Source organism: Indicator indicator, chromosome 5 (genome assembly GCF_027791375.1).
Source record: "Indicator indicator isolate 239-I01 chromosome 5, UM_Iind_1.1, whole genome shotgun sequence".
Taxonomy (NCBI): Eukaryota; Metazoa; Chordata; class Aves; order Piciformes; family Indicatoridae; genus Indicator; species Indicator indicator.
In genome coordinates, this window is record NC_072014.1 from 43,616,247 (window position 1) to 43,629,629 (window position 13,383).

Below are 13,383 nucleotides of genomic sequence, written 5' to 3' on the forward strand. Positions count from 1 at the left end.
TGAGACACTGAAAGGAGAGGTGCACTCTCTAATCAGCTTCTTCCAAACAATTAAGGTTTTCATAAGCCAAATTACTGCCTTCATCTGTCTGGCGGGTCATAGCTAACTGCTGGGAGTTTGAGAGCAGCAGGGTAAATGAACTGTTGGTAAAATATTATACCAGGGACTTCCCTCATTCCAGGGTAGTAGTTGTGGTATCATCGACTCACTAAAATGAATTAGTGAGGTGACCACAATATAATAAGGTACAGTTCTGAACTGGCTTAGTGTTTTCAAGAAGGAATGTGGGCTGATTATTTATTAACATCAACCATGTAAATCAACAAACAAGCAAACCTCAAGCCTACTCGTTAGGGTACTTAGTCTTTTATTTCACTCAAAACTGATTTTTTTTGTCTTGATCCAGCTTTACAAATATCTCCTCTTGCTTAATCAAAATCAACCACTGAAGAACCTTTTCATAGGAATAAACACATTGGCAGTATGGTCTGTACCAGAGCCCAAGCTGCAATTTATTGTGTATATCAGCATGAACAGTGGCAGTGACAGCCCTGATCTGATGGGAATGCATTTCAGGGGTGCATGCAGAGAGGTAGGCTTGGACTTGTGTCTACAGCTAAAAGCTTTTGTTTCCTGTCCTTAGGGCATCTCACCTTTTTCTTCTCTCCAGGTTAGATATCTACCAGGTGCAAATGTTTGATGCACTACACTTGTGTAATCTGTGCACATAGGAAGGTGGGAGGCTCTTGCTACAGAGGATATTGCATTAAATAGTTTTCTTTTTGAACACTTTGACAGAGTTCCCAACGTGTGAGCCTCTAACTCAATTTTTATGCAAAAATGGGAGATGCATTAGCAGCAAGTGGCTCTGTGATTCAGGCAAGTATCAAATGTTCTGTATCTGAAACTAATATGCTGAGTAGCACATAAACATTGCTTTGCTACTCAGCCTTTTCTTCTGAGTCAGGTACTGCCATCTTGGCTTCTGAATGGTGAGAGAACAAATACAGTGTTCTCTAATTACTGGCCTGGCCTAGGAAGCAGCACAGGATCACCCAGGGCAGGTCACATAGGAACACATCCAGGGGGGTTTGGAAAGTCTGCAGAGAAGGAGACTCCACAACCTCTCTGGGCAGCCTGCTCCAGGGCTCTGACACTCTCACAGGGAAAAAGTTTTCCCTTTTCTGTTCCCGTGGCACCTCCTCTGCTCCAGCTTGCCCCCAGTGCCCCTTGTGCTGTCCTTGGACATCCCTGAGCAGAGCCTGGCTCCAGCCCTGCACATCTTTAGCCCCAGCAATGAGGGCAGCCCTCAGGCTCCTCTGCTCCAAGCTCCAAGCCCCAGCTCCCTCAGCCTGGCCTCACAGGAGATCTTTCACTGCCTGCAGCAGCTCTGGGGCTCTGTGCTGGCCTCTCTCGAGCAGTTCCCTGAGGTCCTTCTTGACTTGAGGTGCCCAGAACTGGACACAATATTCCAGCTGTGGCCTCAGCAGTGAAGAGTAGAGGGGCAGGAGAAGCTCTCTGGACCTACTCCCCACAGCCCTTCTAATCCACCCCAGGCTGCCCTTGGCCTTCTTGGCCACAAGGGCACCTTGCTGGCTCATGGCCATCCTGGTGTCCACCACGACCCCCAGGTCCTTTTCTTTGGAGCTGCTCTCCCACAGATCAGCCCCCAGCCTGTACTAGTCCATGGGGGTTGTTCTTTCCCAAATTCAAGACTTAAGTAAGAGTGAACAAATGTAAAGGGGAAGACTGTTCCAAATTACACAGAATCACAGAGTGTTAGGGCCTGGAAGGGACCTCAAAACCTCATCCAGTCTACCCCCCCTGCCAGAGCAGCATCACCCAGGGCAGGTCACACAGGAATGCATTCAGGAGGAGAGAGTTCTGCTGGTAAATCAGAGTTACCAACTAACTGGGATTAAAATAATGGCACCACATGCCTGTGGGCAGGAAAGAAAGGAAGGATTTCACTGACTGCATTTTGTTTTTCTCTTGCCTTTTGGAAATGACTTTTTTCTCCTCACATCTTTTGTTGGAACTTATCATTTACAATCATTTTTCTAACTCCTGCCTGCAGATGATGACTGTGGTGATGGCAGTGATGAGCTGGGCTGCATTCACTCCTGTTCTGCTGATCAGTTCAGGTGTTCTAATGGCAGATGTATCCCAGGCCATTGGGCCTGTGATGGTGACAATGACTGTGGAGATTTCAGTGATGAAACCAAAACAAACTGCAGCAAGGAAGGTCAGTTGGGTTGGCTTGATTTGTTCTTCTTTTTTTTTTCCCTTCTCACAACTCAGCTACTTATACACCCGAAGAATACTTTATTATAGCATGGAGGCCCTGATCTCAGTGCATGCAGTAAGAGAAAGTGCTTTGAACCTTAGCAATGTTTGGGATGGAAAATGTGTCAAGTGTAATATGATGGAAGAGGAGTGTATTTGAGAAGAAGAATGCAATTGGAAAGAGAATAGGTGTAAAACTGAGAACTTCTGTAGTTTCACTGAATCAAGATGAATGTGATGTTTGTCCTGTTACAGAGATGAATGCTGCCTACAGAGACACTCAGCAGCATTCCTTAAGTTACCTTTTAGTCATAGAATCACAGAATGGCTCAGGATGGAAAGGACCTCAGAGCTCATCTCCTCCAACCTCCCCACCATGCCCAAGGACACCTCTCAACCAGACTCAGCTGCTCAAGGTCTCATCCAACCTGGCCTGCAACACCCCCAGGCAGGAGGCAGCCACAGCCTCCCTGGGCAGCCTGTGCCAGAGTCTCACCACCCTCCTGCTCAAGAACTTCTTCCTCAGCTCCACTCTAACCCTGCTCTGCCTCAGCTTCAAACCATTCCCCCTTGGCCTGTCTCTAGACACCCTTAGCAGAAGTCCCTCTGCAGCCTTCCTGCAGGATCCCTTCAGGTCCTGGCAGTCAGCTCTGAGGTCCCCCTGGAGCCTTCTTTTCTCCAGGCTGACTCAGCCTGGCCTCACAGCAGAGCTGCTCCAGCCTGGTGGTGTTCCAGTTCATGTACTTCTGTGTCCTGCTCTGCTACACGCACACTTCCCAGCAATTCCTCTTTGCTTTATATATAACAGAATGCCAGAATGAGAATTATTTGTTTAAAATTGCCTTTGTTTGTTTGTGAGGTCCTTTTGTTTTTTTGTTTTGGGGTTTTTTTGTTTGTATGTCTGTGGAGCTGGTGTTTTATTTCTGCAATAAACTGTTATCTATTGGCAGTGCCCCAAGAATTTATTTAAACAATGCTTTTTTGGTGCATGTGTAAGCTTGTAATCGCTTCAAAGTACATTTTATTGTCAGTAGTATGTCATGTAATACAGGAAATACTCACTGAGGCAACAGGTTGGGGAAAGGAGGGAGAGGAGAAAGTATAAAAGGTTGGCTTCTAGAAAATACTTAGAATTAAATATGTGATTAATAATTAGAATGAGACACTTACTGTGCTTTGAAACATTCAAGACTGATTCCATAGCTGCCCTGAGCTGAAGTACATTGCTGTGAAGTTTGTGTGATCATGCCTTGTGAACGAGGAGATAGACCTCATCTGGGGGAGAAAAAAGAGAATGAAGGAGGAGGAGGGAATGGGCCTTGAGAGTGAGAGTTGGGGCTTAGAAAGCATCAGGAAAATATCAGTCTTGGTCCTCCTTGTACCTCCAAATTCATTGTTGTCTGACAACTGTGCAAAAATGTTTACCTGAAATTAATAGTCATTCATGAGTGTTAACTTGACCTAGCTGCTCTTACTGAACCTTGTAGAACAATTGGCAGGACTAAATGTGTAAATCAATGGTTAGAATCTATTTAGGCAGAGCCCAGGTGTTAGAAGTAAATGAGGAGTGGGGAAGATGGTGTCACCTGTAACCAAGTCACTGTTAGTCAAAAAAAAAAAAAAGGTAAAAAAGGCTCAAACATAAACAACCAAAACCCCCAACCAAACAAAATGAAACCCAACAGTGGAAAACCATCTCACTGTCCTGAATACTTCCCACTGGATGACTCTGCTAAAGCAACAGGATGTGTTGGCCAGGGAGGTGGTGGAAACCTCATCCCTGGAGGTTTTTAAGGCCAGGCTGGATGTGGCTGTGAACAACCTGCTGTAGTGTGAGGTGTGAGGGGGGTTGGAACTGGATGATCCCTGAGGTCCCTTCCAACCCTGACAAGTCTGTGATTCTACCTTCTGCCTGTGGTAGAGGTGAAAGTGAAGGGAGTGGGCAGGATAAGAAAGAGGTTGTGCAAAGCTTGTGCTGGAGTGCTGAGTTAGGAGCGCTAGTGATTGGTGAGTGCTACACCTGGGGATAGGATTCTGGCTTTGGCTGGGAAGCAGGATTCCAAATCATCATGAGTGTGGCATGCACAAATCTCCTGTGGGCAGAGTCTCCAATGTAACAACTCTTGTTTTCCTAAGAAACTCCTTCTCCTGGGAGGTGCAGCGGGAAGGAATTCCAGTGCAGCCCCGCTGGGAGCTGCGTTCCTGAGCTGTGGCGGTGCGATGGGGAGAAGGACTGCGAGGATGGCAGCGATGAGAGAGGCTGCAACGGCACCGTCCGCCTCTGCGATGGCAAAACCAAGTTCTCCTGCAGCAGCTCAGGTATCGCTTTGCCCTCCTCACTCTCTGTGTCTGTGTGATGTCAGCCCATACCTGCTGCCTGAGTGATGCTGTCTGTGTTTGGTGACACTGGGAGGTGTCACCGTGCGCACAGCAGGAAGAGTATTACTGTACTGCCCCTCACCTGTCTGCTGATTTACAGGGTGAAATGCATGGGGTTGGAGTTTACTTTCACAGATCCACAGATTGCACTGGGTTGGAAGGGACCCTCAAAGGTCATCTTGTCCAACACCCCTGCAGTCAGCAGGAACACCTCCAACTAGATCAAGCTGCCCAGGGCCACATCAAATCTGATCTTAAATGTCTCCAAGGATGAGACCTTCACTGAGAGCTGAAACTGTTCTTTATGATAGAACATCAAACCAAATACTTAAATGTAGCCTCTAATAGTACATCAAAGCCCAAGTATGTTCTTCTGGTTTCCATCTTTTGCCCTAGAATTAAGTTGATTGAAAGGGTATGAAGTAATAGGCTGGAAGGTTTTGAGGAATTTGGAACCACAGCACTGGAAATTTGGTGAACAGTATTGGAAGAAAAATGTATTCTTTTGAGAAATGTTTAACATCACGTTAAACACAGCCAATCTGAGGCTGTGTTTGACAAAATAAACCGTAGATGGAACATTTTCTTGAGGGACAGTCCAGCTAAGGAAGAACTTAGTGTCTGTTGGCATTGTATTAATCTTTTTACAAGTTCTTTCAAAGCTTAATGTGACATTAGGAGTAAAATACCTTTCAAGAGAAGATTTAATTCAGGATATAAGAAGTAGTAATGTTGTTGCCATTAGACAAATATAATTGTTAAAGGAAAGAAGAACCTATTCTGATCATAGAATCCTACAATGGCTCAGGAAGGGACCTCAGAGCTCATCTCCTCCACCCTCCCCACCATGCCCAGGGACACCTCTCAACCAGACTCAGCTGCTCAAGGTCTCATCCAACCTGGCCTGCAACACCCCCAGGCAGGAGGCAGCCACAGCCTCCCTGGGCAGCCTGTGCCAGACTCTCACCACCCTCACACTGAAGAACTTCTTCCTCAGCTCCACTCTAACCCTGCTCTGCCTCAGCTTCAAACCATTCCCCCTTGGCCTGTCTCTAGACACCCTCAGCAAAAGTCCCTCTGCAGCCTTCCTGCAGGATCCCTTCAGGTCCTAGCAGGGTCGTACTTAGCTGTGTTTGCAATCCCATGCAAGGAGGGCAGTGTCTCAGTTCACAGAGGAATGCTGCCACATACAATACAGCCAAAAAAATATTTCCATCCAAAATGTGCTTGCTTCAGCTCTGACTCAGAGGGAAGCACAATCACAATTGGTGGTTGTGGGGAAACAGCACTTTAGGGCTCAGTTGTGACAGTTTCATCCATAATTCTTTTACTTCACTGTGTTTGTCTGGAAGGAGCTGGAGGAGGGATATTGGTAATGCATTGGAGCAGAAAGCAAAAACAGCCATTTTTTTGTTTAGCTGCTTTTCAGTTGAATTCCATGTGGTGGGACAAAGGAGGAACAATGGATTCATGGAAATAGTGTCTGAGGTGACCCTTCCAGGTTTCAGAATCAATGTCATTTTCTCTCTGGATTATTCTAGATAACTAACACTGTCTGGCTTCTACAGGTATGAGAAGTGTTCAGGAAAGAGGAGAATTGGCTGATTTCTCCTCACAGATTGCTAGGTGCTGGCATCTGATTTCCTAATACAAAACCTGATGGGGGGAGCTGACCCAGGCACTCCTTTTTGAGGGAGGTGACAGTTGGTGAGAACAGTGGAACCTTACTCCCCTCTCCCCTGCTTGCTTCTTGTTTGTTTCATGGCTGTAAATAGTAGCTGCCGGGCCTTCCCTTACTGTGCTTTGTGTTGGCTCTGGTTGAGCTGTCACAATGCCACAGGCATGAGTGTCATGGGACAATCACAGCACTTGTCAGCCCTCAGCCAAGCCTGATTGTTCTGCTTAGAGTGATGGTGGCCCAAAAAATACATCATGTCCAGCCTCCTCCCTGATGCACACCCCAGCATATCCAGCAGACAATGTTCTCTGACTTTCAGTAATTTGCCTCTAGGAGCACAGCATTTTTTCCTTGTAAGTCATCTGGATCTTTGCTGCAAGCTGAGTTGATTGTCTTCATCTTTTCACTGATAAAAAAAAAATCTCTTGCATATTGAAAGACTAATGCCTAATGTCTCCTTAACAACATTTTTTTTTTGTTGCTGGAGAAATTTAGTAGTAGTAGTAGTATTGTTGCTGTTACATTATTATTAGATCAATATTATTATCATCATTATTTAATTATTATTATTTAATTTTTGTTTTTTACTTCTTTGTTCTCGAATATCTTCTAATTCCATGTTATCTTTTTAAACCTTTAGTAGAATCCTTCTCTCACTGAAACTGTCCAACCTGTGCAGTTCTTGAGCTGCACTGTCCCAAGTCAATCAGAAAGCTGCAGGGCACTTGAGTTAGCAGAATTTCAGAATGGCATTTCTAATTTGGTTTCCAAGAGCATCACACTGTTGTTTGTGCTGATGTGATGAAAAATATACACAGGTTTGCACAGCAGGAGGATATGAGTTACAATGACTACCTGGTTGAGATGGACTACTGTTAGGTGAGATTTAGCTACTTATTTTCTGCTCTTAAACTAGATTAAGCTTCTTTTTCAAGTTAGACTAGACTGATAGAAACAACTTCCTATTTTATATTCAGATCACACAATGTTAGGGGCTGGAAGGGGCCCTCAGAGATCATCAAGTCCAACCCCCTGCCAGAGCAGGGTCACCCAGAGCAGAGCACACAGGAATATATCCAAGTGGGTTTGGAAAGTCTGCAGAGAAGGAGACTTCACAACCTCTCTGGGCAGCCTGCTCCAGGGCTCTGCCACCCTCACCAGACAGCAGTTTCCTCATGTGGAACCTCCTGGGTTCCAGCTTGTCCCTGTTGTTCCTTGTCCTGTCTCTGGGCACCACCAAACAGAGCCTGGCACCTTCATCCTGACACCCACCCCTCAGGTATTGATAGACATTGATCAGATCCCCTCTCAGCCCTCTCCTCTCCAGACTAAACAGCCTCAGGGCTCTCAGTCTCTCTTCATAGGGAAGATGCTCAAGTCCCCCAATCATCCTTGTTGCTGTCCTTTGGACTCTCTCCAGCAGGTCTCTGTCTCTCTTGACCAGGAGAGCCCAGAACTGGACACAATATTGCAGGTGTGGTCTCAGCAGGGCAGAGCAGAGGGGCAGGAGAACCCCCCTAGCCCTGCTGGCCACACTTTTCTTGCTGCACCCCAGAATGCCATTGGCTCTCTTGGCCACAAGGGCACATTGCTGTCCCCCAGCACTCCAAGGTCTTTCTGCATGGAGCTGCTTTCCAGCAGGATGACCCCTGGTCTGTCCTGGTGCCTGGTGGTGTTTCTTCCCAGGTGCAGGACTCTGCACTTGTCCTTGTTGATCTTCATGAGGTTCACCTTTGCCCCGATCTCCTTGCATGGCAGCACTGGTTCTGCCCCCCCAAAAGGGATGTACTTAAATTCAGTTTTATGTACTACCTAATCTGCCCTTTTTACCCCATTTCCCCACTTTGCAGTTTGTAGTACTGGTCCAAGAGCAGAGTCTTTGTAATCTCACTTAAAGTTATGTAATTGCTCTAATGATCATAAAATAAAGTTCTTCTGGAAGAGAACTGCAGAAGAGCCATGGCTAGTTCAGTTTAGTCAGCAGTAGATCAGAACTGTAATGTCTGTCTGTCATGCTTAATGCATTTTATATTTATCTCAGGAAGCAGTTAATTTTTGTATCTTACCATTCTTAATGCTGCCCTGTGGGCTGTTATTTTATCTTTCCTTTTTCTCACATGTTAATAATATACTAGAGGAAGGGGAAGAAGATAAGGGAAGGACTAGGATTTTGTTGGAATACATCATAAGGAATGTGCATAGAGGAGAAATAAAGTCAAGGTGGCACCTTAGTGATACTGGAAGAGGCAAATAGCAGCAGCAGTACTGTCTGGGTGAGGAGTGTTAGAGACAAGATGCAAGTATATGAGGTGTAGAGAGCAGAGGAGCTGGGAAGGATGGGGCTTTGAAAAAGAAGATGAGAAAATTGGTAGGGCAGCCTTACAGATTCCATGAGGGCTGCTGAGGATGAGTTTGCTGTGTAGAGATGGCACAGGAGCGGTTTTGAAAGAGGAAAACAAATTAGTGAGAATGGGAGGCACGAGGAGTTCAGAGGGTAAGTGGAAAGGATATTGGTCATGAGCTTAGGTTTACCAGGCTAGCTCCCACTCATTCTCTGCCTGTCTCCTCTCTCACTTTCAGAGCTGCACATCCTGTACAACTACCAGAATAATCTTCTTTTGCACAGAGTGATGGCTCAGAAGGATAACATTTCTGATTTCAGGAGCAGATTCAATTGACATTAAAAAAATAAATAAAACCAAACCACCCCAGCAAGTAAACTAGAAAACTCTCTGCTGTTCTACTGCTGGGTTTGCACTGGGTTCATGGTGCCATTCTTTTCTGTGGTAACCTCTTCTTTAGGCCCTGAAAATTCCCTTCTGTCTCCTGCTGGAAGCCTTTACAAACATCTCCTTTCTACTACAAGTTTTTAAACACCAGAGAACACCCCATTCTTGAAATAGTGCACTTAGTCTGAGTCTCAATGTAAGTGTGTTCCACAGGACAAGCAAGATCATGAACCATCCCAGCACTGCTTATTTGTGTCAGGATAGAACATTCCTTCACTCTAATGAGAGCAAGATTGAGTCCATTCTGCAGATGAGGAAAATATTACAGTTTTAGGCACTAAAAATTAGCTGCAAGGGGAAATTGGATGCAATTAACAGTTCACCAAAGTAGTTTTCCTGCAGTTGAAGGGATAGTCAGTCAATACAGTTCTTGTACTCAGGATCCCCAAAAAGACTGAACAGCAGCTAGCAAGTACAACAAAATTAACTTTCTAAAATTATTAGGAAATAAAATATCTTGGGGAAGCCTTTGGCTGAGGTTTTCCCATGTACTTCTTGCAGCAGCTTCACTGCTGAACCAGTGGTTCAGTGCTGGCCACACATTCCTGCTGTGCTACACACAAAAGCTATGGAAAGGAATAGATGCATCCACTAAGGCTATCAGTTTGTGATGGAATTCTGCTACAGTGCATGCAAACCAGAAATGTCAGCTTTAGCATGGGGTAATAAAGCAAAACTACTTCAGTGAACTCTAAGTAATGCTTTGAAGGCAGTCATAAGACTTCATTAAATCCATCTTTCTAGATTGATTCCTTGAAAGTGTATTCTACTTCAGAACATCTCAGAGCTATCACTGAGAGAGAGGAATCTTTTGTTGTAAAACAAATCTTCATCAAGGTAAGAGAAAGGCAAGAAAGTTGATTTGCTCCGTGAACATTATTATGTATAAAAGATTGCAAAACAGATTAGAGGCTCTAAGGGAAGTGACATCAATTGACTTTGGGATCTGGTTAGTTTGCTTGACATTAGTATTTTCCCTCAGCTTTCATTCCAGTACTGCTGCACAGTGATGACTTTGAGATAATAAAGAATATGGTGTGTGTGCCCCTCGCCCAAACTATTTGTCAGTTCTCAAGCATAAACTTACTGCTCGCTAGCTACAATCAGTGGGGTTAGTCAGACCTTTTGGTAACACCTTTTGGACTGAATAGAGCTGGCAGCTATTGTATTCTCCAATTAATAGAGAGTCAACAGGTAGAACCATGGATTAAGGAAGCTGATTTTGCAGAGTGCTTCTGCATAAAAACTGCTTTGGTAGAGAAAATCTTTCAGTCATCAGTGAATGGCTCAGTTTGGAAGGGACCTCATAGCTCATCTCCTCCAACCTCCTCACCCAGGGCACGTCACAAAGGAATGCATCCAGGAGGGTTTTGAAAGTCTCCAGAGAAGGAGACTCCACAACCTCCCTGGACAGCCTGCTCCAGGGCTCTGTCACACTCACTGTAAAGAAGTTTCTCCTCATGGTGAGGTAAAATCTTCTATGTTCAAACTTGTACCTGTTGTTCCTTGGCTTATCACTGTACACCGCCAAGAAGAGCTTGGCCCCCTCCACTTGACACCCACCCCTCAAATATTGATAGACATTGATCAGATCTCCTCTCAGTCTTCTCTTCTCCAGACTAAACAGCCCCAGGGCTCTCAGTCTCTCTTCGCAGGGGAGATGCTCAAGTCCCCAAATCATCCTCATGGCTCTCCCTTGGAGTGTCTCCAGCAGGTCTCTGTCTCTTTTGAACTGGGGAGCCCAAAACTGGTGTCCTTCCTGGATAGACTTTTGTTCCTCAAACCCATCCTAACAGGAAGTCAGTTAGTGAAGCACTGCTCCTATGGAAAGCTGTTGGAGTAGAAGGTGAAGAGGGGGACACAAGGAAAAGCAGAAGTTACAAAGAAATGAAACCGTTTTTTGTCTGATTTGGTATTTTAACAAACGGAGGATGTCTCCTGCCTGTGTGCAGCTCTGTTCAGCAGAGAAATCCTTAGGATTGCTGCTGTTTGGAAAACTAGGCTGCCAGCAGTGCTGTGGAAGATGCTTCACAGTATAAACACAAGCTGTTTTATTTCTATCCTCCTAGGAGGAAAGTTCTATTCATAGAAAAGCATAATAAAATGAATAAATTAATACATACATACATTTTGTGTGATGTTACTGAAGGTTTTTGCCTCAAGTTTGCTGCAGTCTGATTTGCTGTTTGTTGTCTCTTTTCTCCAAGGGAGGTGCATTAGCAGAGCGTGGCTATGTGATGGCGATATTGATTGTGAGGATCAGTCTGATGAGGATAATTGCGAGGGCTATATGTGTGGACCACCAAAATACCCTTGTGCTAATGATACCTCCATCTGCCTACAGCCTGAGAAGCTCTGCAATGGGAGAAGAGATTGTCCTGATGGATCTGATGAAGGCGATCTTTGTGGTACTCCTTTAGACACATTTTCCTGATTCTTGTCTGTCACGATTCTTCCTGCTGAAAAAATCCCCAAATGGTTCTCATGTTGTTCTGACTGAAGTTTTATCACACTAGCCTCTGTGAGGATTTTTCTTTACTTTAAATAATACTGGGTTGCTTGCGTACTTTAAATAACATTGAGTGCTTGAAGTATTAGTTTGGTTCAAATAAGGGAAAACGTAGGGGTATTTTAGGTAACTCTTTCATTTCCTAATCCCTTAAAGTACTCCTAGAGGTAAATTTGAAAAGCTCTGGTATTGTATGGAAGTATTGAAGGTAATTTGTCATTTTCTCCAACTGCCAAAAGTGTGAGTTGATAGAATCCTGTTAGTAGCTGTGTAAGAGGTCCTGAGGAAACCATAAAATCCTACAATGGCTCAGGTTGGAAGAGACCTCAGAGCTCATCTCCTCCACCCTCCCCACCATGCCCAGGGACACCTCTCAACCAGACTCAGCTGCTCAAGGTCTCATCCAACCTGGCCTGCAACACCCCCAGGCAGGAGGCAGCCACAGCCTCCCTGGGCAGCCTGTGCCAGAGTCTCACCACCCTCACACTCAAGAACTTCTTCCTCAGCTCCACTCTAACCCTGCTCTGCCTCAGCTTCAAACCATTCCCCTTGGCCTGTCTCTAGACACCCTCAGCAAAAGTCCCTCTGCAGCCTTCCTGCAGGATCCCTTCAGCTATTGGAAGGCAGCTCTGAGGTGCCCCTGGAGCCTTCTCTTCTCCAGGCTGAACACCCCCAGCTCCCTCAGCCTGGCCTCACAGCAGAGCTGCTCCAGCCCTTGGATCATCTTTGTGTCCTCCTCTGGCCTCACTCCACAGCTCTGTGTCCTCCTTCTGCTGAGGACAGCAGAACTGGAGGCAGGATTGGAGGTGAGGTCTGAGCAGAGCAGAGTCCAGGGGCAGAATCCCCTCTCCTGCCCTGCTGCCCACACTCCTCTGGCTGCAGCCCAGCACACAGCTGCCTGCTGGGCTGCATGAGGGCACTGCTGGCTTCCGGGGAACTGCTCAGCAACCAACAGTTCCAAGTCTCTTTCCTCAGAGTTACTTCCATGACTCCTTGGTGGTGAATGGATTTCATGGCATGTCAGACAATGTAGCTTATCTGAGCAAAACTGTATTCAGTAAAAAGGCACAAAAATACTTGTGTAAATGTGGCAGAAGTCTAACTGATAAACTAATTGAGTTGTTATCAACATGCAAAGATAAAATGAATAGGTGCTGAAAGCATTTACAGCACTGTAGCAGTGGTGTTGTCCTGTGGTGATGGTGTAGGGATAAGAAGTGAATCATTGAAGGAAAATGAAGGTAATTTTATCATTCTTTTGTGTGATACCAACAATTAGCCTCTCTACACTGACCTTGCTTTGCACAAAGTGTTTTACCATTTCTGGTATTCTGTTACAAAGCCTTTGGGGATGTTTGCAAGGAGTTCCACTAACTGGAATCTGTCCTTACTAGAAGGCCCTGCACCAGGCTAAGCAGAGCTGCTTGGCATGGGGGGCAAAGTTCACTGGCTGGGCAACAGCTGCTGCAGGAGATGGCAAAGAGATCTTTGCCCCATCCTGCTCTGTTGGTCTGCAGGCTGTGTGCTGTGAGAGGGGAGCTTACGTTCTCTGTGTCTAGATTATGGTGTAAACCTAAATCCCCTGAGAGCTCCCTATGAATTCCATGCTGCTTGGGCTCCAGGTGGGAAAAAAAAATAGCATAATGTAATTTTTAGTCCTTCTGTGCTACTGCTGTGATTGCACAATTATGTTGCTCCTGGTAGTATAGCCCTTTATGACTCCTGTGTCCTGTTGGATACTG

At 45.5% G+C, this 13,383-nt stretch overlaps 1 protein-coding gene across 1 annotated transcript in view; it reads left to right on the top strand.

The window, feature by feature from the left end:
* Positions 1–13,383, top strand: part of LRP1B (LDL receptor related protein 1B) — a 660,028-nt gene that overhangs the window by 433,512 nt on the left and 213,133 nt on the right. The window contains exons 19-22 of the mRNA XM_054381274.1: positions 799–879; positions 2,078–2,245; positions 4,423–4,605; positions 11,340–11,540. Coding sequence (XP_054237249.1) covers positions 799–879; positions 2,078–2,245; positions 4,423–4,605; positions 11,340–11,540 — 633 coding nt within the window. The remainder of the gene's footprint in view (positions 1–798; positions 880–2,077; positions 2,246–4,422; positions 4,606–11,339; positions 11,541–13,383) is intronic.